This window comes from Amia ocellicauda, chromosome 23 (assembly GCF_036373705.1).
Source record: "Amia ocellicauda isolate fAmiCal2 chromosome 23, fAmiCal2.hap1, whole genome shotgun sequence".
Lineage (NCBI taxonomy): Eukaryota > Metazoa > Chordata > Actinopteri > Amiiformes > Amiidae > Amia > Amia ocellicauda.
This window is the reverse complement of record NC_089872.1, coordinates 5252577-5270604: the sequence shown is the minus strand read 5'-3', so window position 1 is coordinate 5270604 and position 18028 is coordinate 5252577. Positions and strand designations below refer to the sequence as shown.

General features: G+C 42.0%; 1 protein-coding gene and 1 non-coding gene across 5 annotated transcripts; one reads left to right on the top strand and one right to left on the bottom strand.

Moving 5' to 3' along the window:
- Window positions 1–2927: 2927 nt before the first annotated feature.
- soul4 (heme-binding protein soul4) lies at window positions 2928–15730 on the bottom strand. Of its 4 annotated transcripts, XM_066697135.1 has the most exons (7): window positions 15236–15719; window positions 12699–12766; window positions 10387–10573; window positions 8658–8749; window positions 7329–7470; window positions 6754–6937; window positions 2928–5774 (listed from the first exon to the last, which is right to left on the bottom strand). In XM_066697135.1, the coding sequence occupies exons 3-7, from the start codon at window positions 10550–10552 to the stop codon at window positions 5600–5602; spliced, it is 759 nt and encodes a 252-aa protein (XP_066553232.1). In that variant the 5' UTR covers window positions 10553–10573; window positions 12699–12766; window positions 15236–15719; the 3' UTR covers window positions 2928–5599. The 4 variants fall into 4 exon arrangements, with proteins under 4 accessions (XP_066553232.1, XP_066553233.1, XP_066553230.1 ...); XM_066697136.1 differs by lacking the exon at window positions 12699–12766 and having other exon boundaries at window positions 6754–6832; window positions 10387–10622; window positions 15236–15730; XM_066697133.1 differs by lacking the exon at window positions 12699–12766 and having other exon boundaries at window positions 10387–10622; window positions 15236–15722.
- Window positions 15601–15674, top strand: trnai-aau (transfer RNA isoleucine (anticodon AAU)). Its single transcript has one exon. It is a non-coding gene; the product is annotated as a tRNA-Ile (tRNA).
- Window positions 15731–18028: the final 2298 nt, after the last annotated feature.

Sequence of the window (18028 nt, the reverse complement as noted above, 5' to 3'; positions counted from 1 at the left end):
GAGGGAAATATAGTGCACCACATGTTTTGGGTCCCCTTTACAGTCTCAGTGCACATGCCTCTGAGTACAATTAACCAAATGATTTAATTTTAAACCACAATTGTGTTGTAATAAATGAGTGTTGTGTCTATAACAACTGGCCAACAGATGACAGCATTGAGTCAATACAGCACGGGCGCATTCCCTACGGTGGCCCTGAAGTGCAACTGCTGAAAAAATAAAACAGCTGCTGAAAAAATAAAGCAGGGGCTGCGAGATTTGCATCGGGTGCGAGATTTAGAAGTGCTGAAAAAATAAAGAAGCTGCTGCAGCATTTTCTGAGGCAATTACGGAAAGGGAGGGTGCATTGTGAAATATATTTGACTGATGCCATTGGACAGCAAGCAAGTCACGTCGGCCGAGCTGCTTCTCCAGAAGAGTCAACAGAATCTGAGAAACGGGCGCCAACTGCGCAGAGCGCGAAGTATCATATTAATATTGCTGTGATCTGCTCTCTATCCACTTTGTGGTGATATATTAAGAGTTATAGGGCTGTCCTAAAATGTATTCGAAATTAATGAAAGCTTAGGTAGGAGACAGAATGGGGTTAAAAGTAGCTAGATTTACTAAATTAACAACTGTACTTCATTATTACAAGGCAGTGTGACAGTGCTTTATTATTCTTAAGCGCTAACAGAAAACATCCGTTAACAATTCCATCAGAAGGAGCAGTTTACTGATCTAATACACAAGAGCATGAGCTAATTTGGGAAATGCAAAATCAGAGAGACGGCTTTAACAAATATGAATCTCCAAAACACTAAGAAACAATAATAAACAACACATTAATATAAGATAGTATTTTTATTTTAGGGGCGGCACGGTGGCGCTGGGTTCGGGTCTCGGCTCGGTGTCTGTCTGCGCAGTTTCCCCGGGTCTCCGGCTTCTTCCCACCCCAGGTTGATCGGCAAAGCTAAACTGCCCAGCAATGGGCTGCGTCCCGTCCTGGCTGTATTCCTGCCGATCCGCCTTGCCTGCCGGAATCGGCTCCGGCTTCCCCGCCACCCTGACCAGGATAAGCGGCTTCGAAAATGGATGGATTTTTATTTTATTAAGGACTTTTGCATTGTCTCTCTAACTTATCTTACTTCTACATGCGTTTTATACTGAATGTACTTTTCTGCTTTAAAACCACGACCTGTCTGTAGTGTTCTGTACAAAACCTGTTGGGAACCTTAACCTTTGTTGTATTGTTTACTTCAAATAAACAATTTACAAATGTGCCTGCACAATATATATTATAAAGCAAACATATATATATATATATATATATACACACACATTAACCCATTTACACAGAAAAGTATATTTAATTGCTATAAACATCAACATCTTTTATTATTATTATTATTATTATTATTATTAATGAGTGTTATTCTATCTTTTGGAATTGCTATCGAATTAGCCTGCACCACTTATGCGTGACCAGACATTGTAATTTACATCGGATCAGGACTACTTTACTTTTTAAACGTAAAATGTTTCAAATACAGTGAACAGAAAATAAAGCTTCTACAGTAAATTAATAACTGTAACAGAAAAACACCAACCGAGTACATACTCACTCTAAAACTTTAAGATTCTTCAGCGGTTCTATCGAACCTTAAAGTTAAAGGGATCGTTTAAGAAGCGTGAGCTCCGTGGTAAACACAAGGGAGCATTTAAGAGCCCTTTTCATCATGATCGCGATTGATTTAACATACATTCAACGTGCTTCAATGATCCTGGTTTGCAGGGAACCTTGGTAAAGGGTTCTAATAAGAACCTTAAGGATCCTCCACAGTATCAACCCTGGGAATCCAAAAAGGTTCTTATTAGAACCTTCACTTCTTAGAGTTTACATATAGGCTGAGTACTGTAATTGTATATGGACATATACATGTTTAGTTAAATTAGTGATTCCATAAGCTTTCATTAATTTCAAATACATTTTAGGACAGCCCTATAACTCTTAAAATATCACCACAAAGTGGATAGAGAGCAGATCACAGCAATATTAATATGATACTTCGTGCTCTGCGCAGTTGGCGCCCGTTTCTCAGATTCTGTTGGCTCTTCTGGAGAAGCAACTCGGCCAACGTGACTTGCTTGCTGTCCAATGGCATCAGTCAAATATATTTCACAATGCACCCTCCCTTTCCGTAATTGCTTCTGAAAATGCTGCAGCAGCTTCTTTATTTTTTTAGCACTTCCAAATCTCACAGCCACTGCAAATCTCGCAGCCCCTGATTTATTTTTTCAGCACTTCCAAATCTCACAGCCACTGCAAATCTCGCAGCCCCTGCTTTATTTTTTCAGCAGTTGCACTTCAGGGCAACCGTACATTCCTGTTAATAGAGCAGAAAGATAAAAGTGACATAAGAGGGTGAAAACTTCCTGTTCAGTGCGAGAATAAAAATAAAAAAGCGACCTCAGACATCCATAATATTCGGCTTCCATTTGACATAGGCAGTCTTTCAGTTTCATAACATTCATTTTCAGTTCCAAAATAAAGGTGCTGTCGGCGCCTAACTGGTCTAAAAATTTCTACATTGGGGTTATCCAGGTAATTCATTTCATCATGGTGGTCCCAGAAGGAAGGTAGGTTCCACTCTTTAATTGCATCGCCACACCCTGATCTTGTTATTGTCTCACATTTGATATTTATAGATTTGTCAGAAACTAATTAAATGACTCTGACACCAGCAGGATCACATTGCCAGCTACGGAGTCACATAGGTTGCGAGTTTATGGTTACATTGCCGGTTCTTCCAGACTATGTTTAAATTGATTTAATCTTGGCTCAGTAGTATTAAAACGTCAAGTAGTGCATCACTAAAGCATAACAGTATAAAACTGCCATTTATATGCATTTAAATGTGAGTAAATAAATACAGTACACAGCAGGGTAGACTGACTGAAATACACTTTATTAACACAGGACACGTCTCTCTTATGACAATACACCTCGTACAAACCCCCATCTCAATGTATGCTGCATTTTGTCATGATGCAAACAAAACAACCCCAGATTCCACAAACCGAGTGTCTCAAACAACAGCGCAGCAGGCTACTCTGCACAGCAGCATGCAATAAAAACAGACGAGAACTTCCACTTCCTGGAACGTGGTCTTCAAACACTGTCTTGCGCATGCCGTATACATGTACGTATAGATAGACAGATAGATAGATAGGAGATCCACATAGGGGACAAGGGTTTATTCGCCTTCAAAGTGAGAACACATACAAAAGCATTCAAAGCAATTTCACAAAAGCACCGTACCTCACAGAACTGAAACCAGAAAAAAAAAACTACACATAATCCACACGGTACAAAAAGCTGAAAAGAAGACTGAAGAAAAATAAAGCGTCAGACTAAAACATCTAGAGTTACGCCAAAGCAGTGTTCAAATCCAGAGCTTCGGGGCCTCACACGGGTACGGTGAGAGGTGCCTGGAAAACACTTTCGGAGAGCGTTTGATTGGTTCAGTGAGTAACCGTGACCTCTTCAAAGGGCCCGAGCTGAATGAAGTGCGAATCAGAAGCAAGCAGGACCTCGAGGCCTGGCTCTGAAGAACACTGCTCCAAATACGTGCCATCTCTTCGATTGTTGCTGAGGTCAGAAAAATGATTATCTTTCGGTTCACCTCGTCCAAGTTAAACTAGCTTACTAAACGGAGCTAAAAATAACCTGCTCCCTGCCTCTCCTCCATTACATACATAGTTTGTTTGTGTGTGTTTCACATTATATATATATATATATATATATATATATATATATATATATATATACACACACACATACATAAATATTAAAATGATTTAAAAGTTAATAATAGTATCCCTTTCAAAGAGCTATAGGTTTATTTAAAAAAATAATCACCTTACCACGCAGTTAGTATTAAAATTGAATACACTGGCTACTCGAAGGTGCTAAGCTGAAGAACAGTAATGATGAGAATTCAAAGCACCAATGTATCTCTTTAACGCTCTCAGTACAGTGTACATATACTATCAAAGATCAATTTCTCAGCTTTTGTAACAGAATGTGTTTATGCATTCCTAGCCATTTATATTTGGAGGTAATTTAGTACATGATAAATCTAGTTGAATTACTCAAACATATAGTGTTCCTCAGTCATAATCCATTGAACAATAAAAAGCATGGTCTAAATACTGTCCTGTTGTGCCCTCAGGATTGTATTCTTCATCATAAAAATAGCTTATGTCTAAGACAAGTGCTGATGCTAGTTGCCTGATAGTGGCATGTCAGTTTCACCATTGGTTTTAATATATAAAAAATAAACATGTAAACATTTGAATTAAATAACAAATGTCCTTGGTTAGAGAGACCGCATTGACAATAAAACACCTAGATAGGATAAAACTGTTAACAATTGCTGGATTCCAGATTCTATCATGATAAAAACAAATAATAATAATAATTAAGAAAAAATCTCAAAAAGCACTAGATATCTATACTACATTTTCTTCCAAATGGAAAAAAATCTTAATTCAAATTGTAACAGATGTAAAACCTAATATACATTGAAGAATAATGCCCCCAGAGAAAAAAATCTATAAACGTTTTAATGCCAGCCCTGATTATTGCTGTGCATCTCCTGGCTGAGACTGGTTAAAGTAGCTCCAAAACATGAAAATCAATCTACAGACTGAGAGGACTGACTTTTTCATAAAGCATAAAAACAACCAACAGTTAACAATAATAGTAAATGGCAGGCAGTGAATAGTTCCAAAACAAACTAACGGCACCCAGAATGTGTTCAAAACAAACCTTTTAAATCCTCCCCCACCATTAGACAGGCAGACAAACCATAATAGGAGCTCAGACACCCAAACTATGCCATGCCCTCCCCCGCCTTCCGAGTAATGAGTTCAAGCCTATAGATTTGCAGACACAAAACACTTGGACCCAGTCAGCACCGGAGTAAAACGCTGCGTCTAAATACATCGGCTGGGGGGGCGAGTCCCGAGGTCAGACCCTCAAAAGGGAAGGCTGAGAGGCACACGCACCGTCCTGACAGCTATGCCTACATATATGAGTTTTTTTGTAATGCACCAAAGATTAGGAGGATTTTGTGAAGTATTAATAGGCCATCCCTGATATTTCACTAACCATTCAATTCCTACTGTGGCCACAGTGAAAGCCTTATTTTGTTTCCCACTATAAGCTTTGTGGTGGAGATGTCAAGAATAGAAAAGGATCGGATATTAAAACAGAAGGAATTGCTTAGTACATTCCCAATTCTCAAAAGTCTATCTCAGTCTGTGTGTGTGTGTGTGTGTGTGTGTATGTGTGTGTGTGTGTGTGTGTGTGTGTCTCTCTCTCTCTCTCTCTCTCTCTCTCTCTCCCCCCATTGTCAGGGAAAAGCATCTCCAAGCTACCAGATCTCTACATTCTAATGACAATTTAGGCACACAAAGGAAACCAGGTATGGGGAACTCTTGGATTTTTGTTTTTATGTCTATACAGGCAATAAATCTGTGTTAGGGTAGACATAGTGCAAGGGAACCCAGGGCCCAGTTTGTTTCAGGTGCAATCTGGGGCCCTGTCTGGCCTCTATGGGTCGCGGCGGATAAACCAGATCTCGTTTCTCCGGCAGGGCACACCGGGGTTCTGGTACACTGCCACCATGTAGACGTCCCTGTGGAAGTCGTCCGTGGACCCCAGCAGCTCCCACAGCAAGCTGATCTGCCTGGAAATGGTCTCCTCGGTGGTCGTCCCGTAGAACACCCTGCCGATTCAAAGACAAGCAACGCGGCATCTGAGTGAAGGCCTGGTTCTGTTTCCATAGTTGCTTTTGATTTCGAGAGTAAATTCAAACAGGTGCCCGTTACACAACAAGTTCCCGTAGAACAGAAGCAGAAGAAAGTCGATGAACGCAAGTCATTGGGCTGGAGGAGTGAGCGACAATGAAACAATGAACGAAAGAGTTGAAACAGGACACGCGTCTAGTCAGGATGGAAGTGCAGGCCCAGTTTGACTTAGAAACCTGGTCTGGCTCCTTGTGAAAGAGCACAGCTCACCAGCACTAGAGAAAAGCACATGTGCCCACTTGATCTCATTAACTCCATAAAGCCCTCATTAAAGGCATAGCTTGGAGAGAAGCAAACAGCACAGTGCATGCAGATCAGTGGTTTAGCAGGCTACAGCAGTCACAGTGAGAAAATCTTATCTGAACCAAGACCCAGACCAAGATACATACATACTCATACCATTACCATAATACAGTAATATTATGACAACCATGTTATTAATTACTAAGGTATAAATGTCATACCGCCCCTGTCCTGTCCATCTGTGACCCTGCTGACAAGAACCGGACGTGAATGCTTTAAATCTAGCATATTGTTTTTCTTAAAATGAATAAATGATTCTATGCGTAGTTTGCTTTATTCAAATAATCTGGCATACATCCCCTTTGCAAAATATCCCTGGATGATTCAAACTAGTTGCTAAGCACTCAGAAACATCTTCCTACCCCCAATGTGTATTCGCAAATACCCAGCAGTTGATTAAGGATGAAAAGACTATTGTCCAAAGGATTTCTTCAGTCCCTCAGTACATGTTCACGTCTCAGGGGTGGCTGGTAGTGAAATCTATGTGCTAAATGTAGGGGTTTTTTTTTTGTGGGGGGGTTAGTGGTTTGTATTTATATTTTAGGTTTAGATTTTTATATGTATTAGTGCAAAGTCAGGCCCTCACTGGCTCACCTGCTGAGGACTCGGATAGACTCTCTCTGCACAATGGCGATCTCAGAGTCTGTGGGCACCGGGGGGTCGTCCTGGAACTCTGCCGGAAGGTAATACGCGGTCAAGATATCTTTCATGAAGCCCTTCCCATCCTGCAACATCTGGATCTCATTCATGACAGGAATGGTCATTCCCAAGTAGCGCCCTGGAAAACAGGACCATAGTGGGAACTGGTTATTGGGAGGATTTATTTAACTTAAGAAATAATCATAAAAAGAGATCCGGATCTCATTGGGAGAGGCGTACAGTCCCAGCACACACAGACTACTCATATGCTACTAAGAGTAACTGAAAGAGTGTGCTTCATACACTGGAATCATACACTTAATGATTCTTTAGCATTAAACATTGCGGTTGAGAACTCCATAATTCCATCAAACCACATCATAACATAGGAAATAAAGTAGGTGTCAATATTTTTCTTTAGACCTGTAAATGTTATACAGCCTTGGATTTATTGGAGCACAAAGGGTGACTCGATTAAAATACATAGTCCTAAACAATGAAATGCCCCGTGCATGTTTGCTGGGTCATACCTGCAGAATTCTCCTTGCAAATGTAGCGCATGAGTTTCATGAAGCCCATAGAAATGCTCTGCTCATACATGTCCTCTCCCTTGGTGATACAGGCCCACTTTCCAGCTGGATACACCCTCTCCTCATACTGCACTTCCTCCAGCTGAAACACCACAGCAACAAACACCTTTCAGTGCTGCCCCCGCAGAGCCCGGCTTTATAAACACGGTCAGACAGAGAAAGAGAGGTTTAATCATGAACAGGACCTATTATTAAGGTTTTATTTTTTTCTGCTTTTTCTAAATCACTGTTTGACAAAATCCGGTATTTTCAGCTTTCAAACATAAATGGCTTTTACAGGGGGTGAAGTGAGCATGTAATCCATTAACTACTTCTCCAACATCTCTTAAACTTCTTCCTGCCCAAAACAGTTAAAGATTATTTTGTGATCAAAGTTCATTTTAGCATGTAGATTGCAGATTCAAAACTTTTCCACGCAGCCGTGCTATAGACGGAATTGCCCATTTGAGCAATTTTCCATATCGGCCATTATTCGGTGCCATTAGTCACAAATTCTCGAGTAACGTCCTCCTCTTCATCGCGTTGTCTTTCATGTTTGTTGTGGTTTCCGTCAGTGACATATCTTCCACACCAGCAGGAGGAGGCCAGAGTTTTCAATTGGATATGAAAAGCACCGCATACATCCTCCACGATCCCACAGGCCCGTTTTCTCCGAAACCACAGAAATGACTGTAGTATTTATGGACAAAGTCTGTGTTTCCTTTAATTCTTTCTTCAGTGAAATCTTCACTTTGTCTCCTAATCATGAATACTTTTCCTTTTACGCCGCATTCCCGTATTTCTACATTGCTCATCACTAACCAGCATATTCTATGACATGGATCTAAAGACAAATGCGATTGGTCAGTAGTGTTTGGCCTCTCTGTATCATTAAATCATTGTTGTATAGTGTTTGCATGCTTTACATTATTAAAATATCTTGCCAATCTGGTGTTTTAACAGTGTAAAAAAATTTAAACAATTTTCTATGTAGGTTTTCGTGGAGTGTAATTTGTGGTTATCAGTTAAAACACCAGGCAGTATTCATAAAGAAGCTGTCACTGCTTGAACAAAGCCACCCACTGCTCATCGACAGACACACACACTTTACCACGGTTAAAGATAGCTCCCTTTCAAACTCACTTTGTAGGTTTCTACAACCTTCCAGGTCTCGATAAGCATTTTATTGTGGTAAGGGAGTTCTAGAACAAAGATTACAAGTTCTTTACTCCCCTGACAAGAAAAAAATAAACACACACTACAAAACCCAAGTGTAAGAATCCAGCCTACCTTTTCATGCCGAGATACCGGCACATAAGGAACTTGCTCTTGCTCTTGTGCTTGGTTTTGTCTTGTCATCTGCTGAATCGGACCAGACATCTCTGGATAAAAAAAAAAAAAGCAGAAGTAAATACACACATGCACTGATAAGCACATTATGTTTACTCAAGCCTGACCACAAACTCCCACAGATATCTGCAGTATCTGCCCTCCTGAATTAAAACCAAGATCAAGTTAATTTCCAACTTCTCCAGCTGCCATTTTCAGACACTGTAGCCCCACAGTACCATGCAGTTTGGGTACTGGGCACCAATATGCAGCCTGGGATTTGTGTGTACAGAGCAACATCAACAGTGCATTACATATGAAGGTTAACACATCTGGAGCCGAGAATGAAAAAACAACACGCTTTCCTTTTATAGTAACTGTAACTGGACGTCCAATGACCACAGGCTTAAGCTGACTCAACAGGGCTGTCACAGGAACAAGGGCAACTCCAATCCTGCCCGATTATCATCTGGCAACTGCACTGGTGGGAGAGTCGCAAGCTGTCAAAACCGCTGTGTTCCAGCTGTACTGTGCTGTACTGCACCGTACAGCACTGTAGCAAAGCCTCCGCCATCTCGCCCACTGACAGCAGGAGTAACCTGGGCAGCACGTGGGCTTGACCAAGTCAGGCTTTGATATTTTCTCTCACACGGTCACAGATTAATTTGGTTAAGTGCACTGGAAGGGCTCTCTCTATAGACAGGGGTTGAATTCCCAAAATACACTTACACCTCAAACTATGCATTTCATTGCATTCCTAAATGGCATTTTTAAACACAACATGATTAAAAGGTTACAACTTTAAAACGGTCTTAAGCACCTAGTAATTAATCACAGTTCATTGTTCCACCTACATTTATTGACAGACGATACTGAACAAATTATATATTAATGTCTTTTTTGTAAGGCAGGACATTGTTTTGGAATATGATATTTTGCAAACTGCTCCATTTCCAAAACAAAGAACAAAAATAAATATTACCACCTTAAGTTAGTAAATAATCAAAGAGAAATGTCAAGTATTCACAGATACAAAACATATCCTGAAGGGATGCCACGCTGCTACTTCCAATTCTCCTTTCAGCTCGAGTCCCAGTCGAAATCCGTTAATCTCATTATTTTCTGAATAGGCTTTTTCCAAGGTCTTTTACAGTTCAGGGCTTAAAAGTTGCCATTGATTTAAGGTACATTACATCAGGAATCTTGAAAATCCCCCTGAGAATTTAATTACAGCAAGTTAATGCAGTAATTATACTACATTCATTACAGAGAGCTGGTCAGGACAAAAGCCACACAACACTTAGACCCTCATTAGAAAACTCTGCAACCCTGTGTGAAATCATTTTAAACAATTATTTATGTTGCTCTTTGAAACCTTATATATAGGTCTCTGCTTATTTCACAAGTATAAAATCTATGAGTCACAAACTTGTCAAGTCTTTGCGCTAGATCAGAGGTTTGGTGCACATTAAACTGTGCTTTCATTTTGGCAATCAAAACCCAATCCTCCATCTTGCACAGCTAGCTTGGATCAGCCTGCCAATACCAACACACTCAGGGGTGCGGAGGCAGCTGCATCTGAATACAGACATATGGTGATGCATAGCATTTCAGTACACAGTTTATTTTTTCAGACTCTTATTTGACTCGAAAGTTATAGAACTATGTGAATACAGGCCCTTGTCTGTACCTTGTGGGAGGGATACTTGGTGTGTGCTGGCCACAGCCTGCCAATGAGCAAACAGTCTCTCCTGCTCCTCCTCGGCCATTGGCTCAGGATTGTTCTGCGCGACATCATCATCATCCAGCTGTTCGTCGTCCAACGCGGCGAGGTCCTCGAATGTGATGCGTGCCATTCCCGGGGATCTGCAGGACACCTTCGACACAGACACGGATAAGAGTTTGGACATCTTACAATTGTGTAGCCTAAATGGGGAAAGGAGATTGGATTTGGAAGACAATCAAATAACAGCTGGACCTATACATGGTAACACATACACTACATGGCCAAAAGTATGTGGACACCCCTTCTAATTAGTGAATTCGGCAATTTCAGCTACACCCATTGCAGGTGTATAAAAATCAAGCACACAGCCATGCAAGCTCCATAGACAAATATTGGCAGCAGAATGGGCCGTACTGAAGAGTTCAGTGACTTTCAACGTGTCAAGATGCCACCTTTCCATTAAGTCAGTTAGTCAAATTTCTGCCCTGCTAGCGCTGCTAGCACTGTAAGTGCTGTTATTGTGAAGTGGAAACATCTAGGAGCGACAACTGCTCAGCCGCAAAGTGAAAGGCCACGCAAGCTCACAGAACAGGATCGCCGAGTGCTGAAGCATGTAGTGCATGAAGTATGTAGTAGTAGTTGCAACAATCACTGCCAAGTTCCAAACTGCCTTTGGAAGCAACATCAGCACAAGAACAAGTTTGTCAGGAGCTTCATGAAACGGGTTTCCATGGCCAAGCAGCCGGACACAAGTCCAAGATCACCATGCACAATGCCAAGTGTTGGCCGGAGTGGTGTAAAGCTCACCGCCAGTGGATTCTGGAGCAGTGGAAACACGTTCTCTGGAGAGAACTCGCACTTTACCAGCTGGCAGTCCGACGGACAAATCTGGGTTTGGCAGCTGCCAGGAGAACGCTACCTGCCAGAATGCATAGTGCCAACTGTAAAGTTTGGTGGAGTTTGAATAATGGTGTGGGTCTGTTTTACATGGTTCAGGCTCAGCCCCTTAGTTCCACTAAAGGGAAATCTAAACACTACAGCATACAATGACATTCTAAACGATTTTGCACTTCCAACTTTGTGGCAACAGTTTGGGGGAAGGCCCTTTCCTGTTTCAGCATGACAATGCCCCTGTGCACAAAGCGAGGCCCATACAGAAATGGTTTGTCAAGATCAGTGTGGAAGAACTTGACTGGTCTGCACAGAGCCCTGACCTCAACCCCATTGAACACCTTTGAGATTATTTGGAATGCCGACTGCGAGCCAGGCCTGATCACACAACATCAGTGCCCGACCTCACTAATGCTCTTCTGGCTGCCTGAATGAAAGCAAATCCCTGCAGCAATGTTCCAAAATCTAGTGGAAAGCCTTCCTAGAAGAGTGGAGGCTGTTATAGCAGCAAATGGGGGAACCAAATCCATTTTAATGCCCATGATTTTGGAACAAGATGTTCCACATATTTTTGGCCTTGAAGTGTATGTACAGTTGTGGTTCCTGCCTGGAGGAAAGCACAGCAGTCATCTGTACAGCACAGTTTAAAACCCAAACTCTTAAAAATCTCAGATCTTAACAGCCGTGACAATGGGAGAACTTGGATAGCAACACATTCCCTGAAAAATACAGTAAGCCCATGGGGACAAAAATGATAACTGCTTGTTAATGTAACACCGCTGTTGTAATTCAGCCTTACACCTTTATATTTGTAAACGCACATGTAAACGCAGCCTACATTTTACGTTTTGACAGGCGAGTGAAAATTGGTTCTACATGTATTCTGACAGGGTTGCGATCAGACTGGGGATAAAACACTTTTGCAGCATTCTTCAAATGCTCTCAGGACTGCGGTTACCCCTGTTCCTCCAGACGAGACCTCATTAATCCCAGCTCTCCTAGCTCACTCCGATCAAACTCCCCTGCTCCCAAAGTTCTCCATCGCCAAAGGGGGCAGAGATCCTATACAGGTGTATTGCATTTAAGGGAGGATGAATTGCTAGAGGAGTGATAGGAACACATTTGACCTCAAGTCTGGTTATGGTAAGGTCTGCTAGCTACTGTTGTTTTGGGTTGTGAGCTGTGTAATTGTATTGTTTTCGGTATTTAGCAGATAACTTAATCCAAGGCGACAGATATAGTTTAACAAGCACTAGCATTCAATATTCGATACATAATAAGCATTCATATACAACATTACAAGACTAAACAACATCACGGTTGAAAAAGAAATCTAGAGATTACAGTGATTATCATTAAGATTAGAGAAAATCAGAAGGGTCTACGTTGGTTGGTGGGGGAGTGTCGTCTGCAGTGGGGATAATCCTCTCAGGCCAGCCATGGCACCTCGACACTGAAACAAGGGAGCATATGGGCCATGAGCAGACAGCTTCAACTGAGACACGATCAGCAATGATCTGTATTGCTGGCCTGGCACCTGTGTGCGAGACAATCACAGGAAGAGCCCGGACGGCCGCAGCCCCTCAGCCCTTGAGCACAATCTCCCCAATCCCATGGCAACCGTCCGCACAAAAACACAGACCTTGATACTGCGCTCAGAAACGCGTGGGTGGCTCGGCGCGTGGGTGAGGGTGTGTGGATAATCAGGTGACAACAAACGACAGCAAGACTGCTTTCCAGACAGGGTCAGCTGGATCTGAACCACCTCAGATTATATTGGCAAAACAAAAAAACAAAACAGAACAACTATTCACATCCTCCTTTTCTAAACTTCAAGCCAACATATATGAAATATTTCTGGACTTCCAAATGAACAATACTACAAAAATAGTAAATATATAAATATATATTAATCTGCTAAGCACCTAGTCTTAAATGTCATTCAAGTTTTAAAAGGTATAATTTTGATGAGCCTAGAACAAGATCATAAGAGAAGTGGAAAAAGCCTATACATTTTTGCTGCAGCATATCCCTCTAATATATATTCAGTTCCATAGTCCACAAGGATTCAGATTAGACCAACAAATCCTTTTTAAAGTAGGGTAGGTTTTTAAATGATGATTTACTTGTTTTTGTCACACGGTAAACTTTTGCATTCTTACTTAATACAAATGTCACCTGCGAGTCGATATGGTTTCTCTGATTGTATACGTGTGGTTTTGTTTGGATTTTAAGCATGACCTTGATTTTGAAGTGCAGCTTCTAAACTGTCCGTACACGTGATTAGAAATAACACTGAATCACATGCGAAACATGGGTGTAATGCAAAAGATTGGTACTGAAAACACAAAAGCGGACAACTGAAACAATCAGTTCGATGAGGCTACACCACTTTAATAGTTGGAACCGGTGTAAAGTCTGCCGAATTCAGGTGTGTTCGATAATGTATAATATGCTTTTAAAGATTTTCATTGTGTTCACACAGAACGAAAATGGTACACAGAGAAAGCCAATTGGGGGTGGCAGGTACAGTGTAGCTAAAATAGAAACAATCTGCACATATATCATACCAGGCAGTCAAATCATTTGATCACTAACTAAAGTGACACTTTTTTTTTTTTTATGGAGCAACATTTAAAATTATACAGTTAACAACATTATAATAAAAAAATAGGCAATTTCTTATTTTACAGAAATCACACACATTTTACAGGACATTGTCAGCAGTTTTGAAATGAACTAAATGGTTAATGTTTTTTGTTTTTCCCTTATGCATGATAATATGGATACCAACTCACACTATTCACAACAGTGCAGTTTTCATAACACAGTAAAATAAGATCTATAAAACATGGTAAACATCCTAACAGGATATATACATGCATAACAAGATGTCTACACTATTGGGGAGGCCTTCATCAAGCAGTGGATTGATATAAGCTACTCCTGCTGCTGATACATCATATAAAACAAAAAACAAACATTTGACTTTGCATGCAATTTACTCAGTGGTAACATTACAAGCTGAGCAAAATCTCTACAGAATAGCCGAACTTCAGTAACTCGTACATCTAAGTCATACTTTGCGCACACATAAAACACACATCATGAGAAAGGCAAGGTTGAAAACCAGAGAGAGACAGATGAATGCATGCATGTGCACGGAGTGAGAACAGGAGTGAGAACAGGAGACAGAAGTATAAAGCGGCACCCCTGGTCGTGCTACAGTGTATAGCTATTTGATCCAAGTGAGCTCAAAAACAGGACCCGCAAGGCAAACAAAATAAAAAGCATTTGGTCCATGCTTTAGGATGATTAAAGTGCATTCCCAAGCCATGCCAAGTAGACCCAGTCAACCCGGACATGCACAAACTGGGACTGTGTTCAGCGTGTGTGCATAGTGTCAATACTGGCACGTCCAATGCGCTGACAGGACATGACGGCATCCTACAAATCAATTACTACAACAGCTGATCTGAAAGCTATCACCAGTCTTCAAAGCATACACTGGCTAACGGGATTGCCCTCTCGGACCCCTCAGCCGATTAAGATCAGATGTGTCCCCGCTGGGCTCTCCCATTTGGAGACCGGAGCCGCAGTCGGGGAAAACACGGCGGACGGGGGAGGAAAGTAGGTCAGTGCGCTCCCATCCAAGCGGGGCGGTCACGCAACTGCAAACACGACAGCCCTCGCACCGCAAAATAACGTTTAGAGAGAAAAAAACACCTCAAGATTAGGCAACAATTACAATGACACACATACACACAAAAACACGCCTGCAGTAAAAGGCATTGCAGTCCGCAGAAGAGTGACCAGTGACAAGTGTGTGTTTCAAACGTCAGGCAAGAGCCCCCTCCACCTGCCCGCCCTCGCCAGTTCAGATAGGAAGAAAACGTTACAATGGTGCTAAACGACGTCTTACCTGTGCAGCTGAGGTGAGTTCGCCGTGTTTTTGGCGGGCTTAGGCGAATAATAGCGCAGTGTAGTACACGCTCCGCCACTACACACCACTGCGCTCCTCCACTGCTCACCCCGCAGGTTTTGTTGACAGCCAGCGCACTCTAGTCACATGACGAGTAGCGGCTTCCAGCAGGATCATGTGACTAGAATGCGCTGGCCGGCAACAACAAAAATGCAGGCGAGCCGCTGAGGGAACAATGGCATCGCCTGGCGCAAAAGTCTCTTTTAACTGCATCAATCAATTACAATCCCTCCCCAAGATTACTTTTGCTTATTCAATTATAGAAATATTCATGTACAAAATATAAGACCTCGAAACCCGTCGACGGCCGGTTAGCTCAGTTGGTTAGAGCGTGGTGCTAATAACGCCAAGGTCGCGGGTTCGATCCCCGTACTGGCCATAATTTTTGCACACACGTTGGACTGATTATCCTTTTTAACTTTTAACAGATTGTTTGAATATAAACTATTTTATTTGTTGCTGTAAATATTTAACATAGTCAGGGCTCCCTTTAACTGCTTTATACCTTCTTATGCGCTTTGTAACCACTAGTGCCCAGAGACTACTGTCCTAGGTGCTAATTCTCCCCTCATTTTTGCGGTACGTCGTGTGCATGTCTATACACCATAAAGCCACATAAATACCATACCAAACCTCCATAAAGTCCCATAAAACCCGTATCAGACCTCCATATTCACCCAGAAACAGCCGGGCGCAGTGGCGTGCGCCTGTAATCCAAGCCACCGGGAGGCTGAGGCTGGCGGACCGCTTGAGCGCCGGGGCTCTGGGCTGCAGCGGGCTATGCCGAGCGGGCGTCCGCACCGAGCCCGGCATCGACATGGCGCCCCTGGGGGAGCCCGGGGGTCACCAGGTCGCCTAAGGAGGGGTGAACCGGCCCAGGCCGGCAACGGAGCAGGTCAAAGCCCCCGTGCCGGGCAGGGGTGGGGTCGCGCCTGTGAATAGGCTCTGAGGTTCAGCCGGCGCGGGAGAGTGGGACCCAGTCTTTTTGGCAATTACATACATATTATATTGTTTGATTGAATATATTCTGTGTATGTATTTTTATTGGGATAGACAGACCCCCATGCAGTCCGGCAGCAGCATCCGACCTGTTGAGCGCAGGTGCTATTGCACTGAAGCATCTGCAGGGGCTGGGATATCGCCAGAGCTGTTATAAAGAAATAGCAACCGCTCTGCACACTTTGATAGCAATATGCCCGTTAGTGTTTGTTGCTGTATGACATCCTGTATTTGTTGCACTTGAACGAAACACTCTTTGCTAGTGTCATAATTTGGCTAGCTCTTGATCTAATCCCCTATTGTAATTGGTGTCCTTAATACAGAAAGGGAAATTAATAACAAAAAAACATGTGCATGTCACTCTGGGTTCAAATGAAATCATGCGCTGCAATTTTAGTCCAGAAGACACTAGATGGCGCTTCAACACCTCTTTATTGCACAAAAAGCTGAGTGCTACTCAGTTACAATCATGAGTATCTCAGAACCTATTAGAGTAGATCCAAGTATTTTTTGGGAAGCAACTACATTCTATACCAGTGTAAAGTTAAATATCCAGACGTCTGCTTCCTATTTTCCATTATTATCTGGTTAATGGACATGCACAAACAGAACACTTGTGAACGGTTGATTTTAGATGTATGAAATACGAGACTGAAGTGCAGCATACACCAGAATCGTTTTTTGAAAAAAAAAAAAAAAAAAAATGAATTGGTTAGCATATAGAAGCATATTAAGAGAAATAGAAACAGTCTCCATGAGATGATTATGTTTATATACCTTTGAAAGGAGAAATCAAAGATATATGTACAGTTAGGTCCATAAATATTTGGACAGTGACACAATTGTCATCATTTTGGCTCTGTACACCACCAGAATGGATTTGAAAGGAAACAATCAAGATGTGCTTTAAGTGTAGACTTTCATCTTTGAGGGTAGTTACATCCAAGTTGGAGGTGTAGGAATTACACCCATTTGTATATGTGGTCCCCCCAATTTCATGAATTAAGTTGTGAGTTTCAATACTTGGTTACAAATCATTTGCAGTCAATGACTGCCTGAAGTCTGGAACCCATAGACATCACCAGATGCTTTGTTTCTTCCCTGGCGATGCTCTGCCAGGCCTGTACTGCAGCTGTCTTTAGTTCCTGCTTGTTCTTCGTGCGTTTTTCCTTCAGCAAGTGAAATGCATGCTCAATTGGATTCAGGTCAGGTGATTGACTTGGCCATTGCAGAATATTCAATTTCTTCACCTTAAAAAAAGTCTTGGGTTGCTTTCGCAGTATGCTCTGGGTCATTGTCCATCTGCACTGTGAAGTGCCGTGCAATGAGTTTTGAAGCATTTGGCTGAATCTGAGCAGATAATATAGCCCTAAACACTTCAGAATTAATCCTGCTGCTTTTGTCAGCAGTCACATCATCAATAAATACAAGGGAACCAGTTCATGCCCATGCCATAACATGCTTCACAGATGAGGTGGTGTGCTTCAGATCATGAGTAGTTCCTTCCCTTCTCCATACTCTTCTCTTCCCATCATCCTGGTTGATCTTGATCTTTGTCTCATCTGTCCATAGGATGTTGTTCCAGAACTGTACAGGGTTCTTTAGATGTTTTTTGGCAAACTGTAATTTGGTCTTCCTGTTTCCTGTTTATATCTTGTGGTAAACCCTCTGTATTTACTGGTGAAGTCTTCTCTTAATTGTTTGACACAGACACAGATACACCTACCTTCTGGA

Bases quoted from the DNA above. Each gene is read 5' to 3' on its own strand.
- soul4 (XM_066697133.1), bottom strand. From the start codon at position 10,606: ATGTCCAAACTCTTATCCGTGTCTGTGTCGAAGGTGTCCTGCAGATCC. The intron at 6,938-7,328 runs GTATGACCCAGC...CCTGTTTTCCAG, and splicing joins TTGCAAGGAGAATTCTGCAG to GGCGCTACTTGGGAATGACC. The intron at 5,775-6,753 runs GTGAGCCAGTGA...TTGAATCGGCAG, and splicing joins TCTATCCGAGTCCTCAGCAG to GGTGTTCTACGGGACGACCA.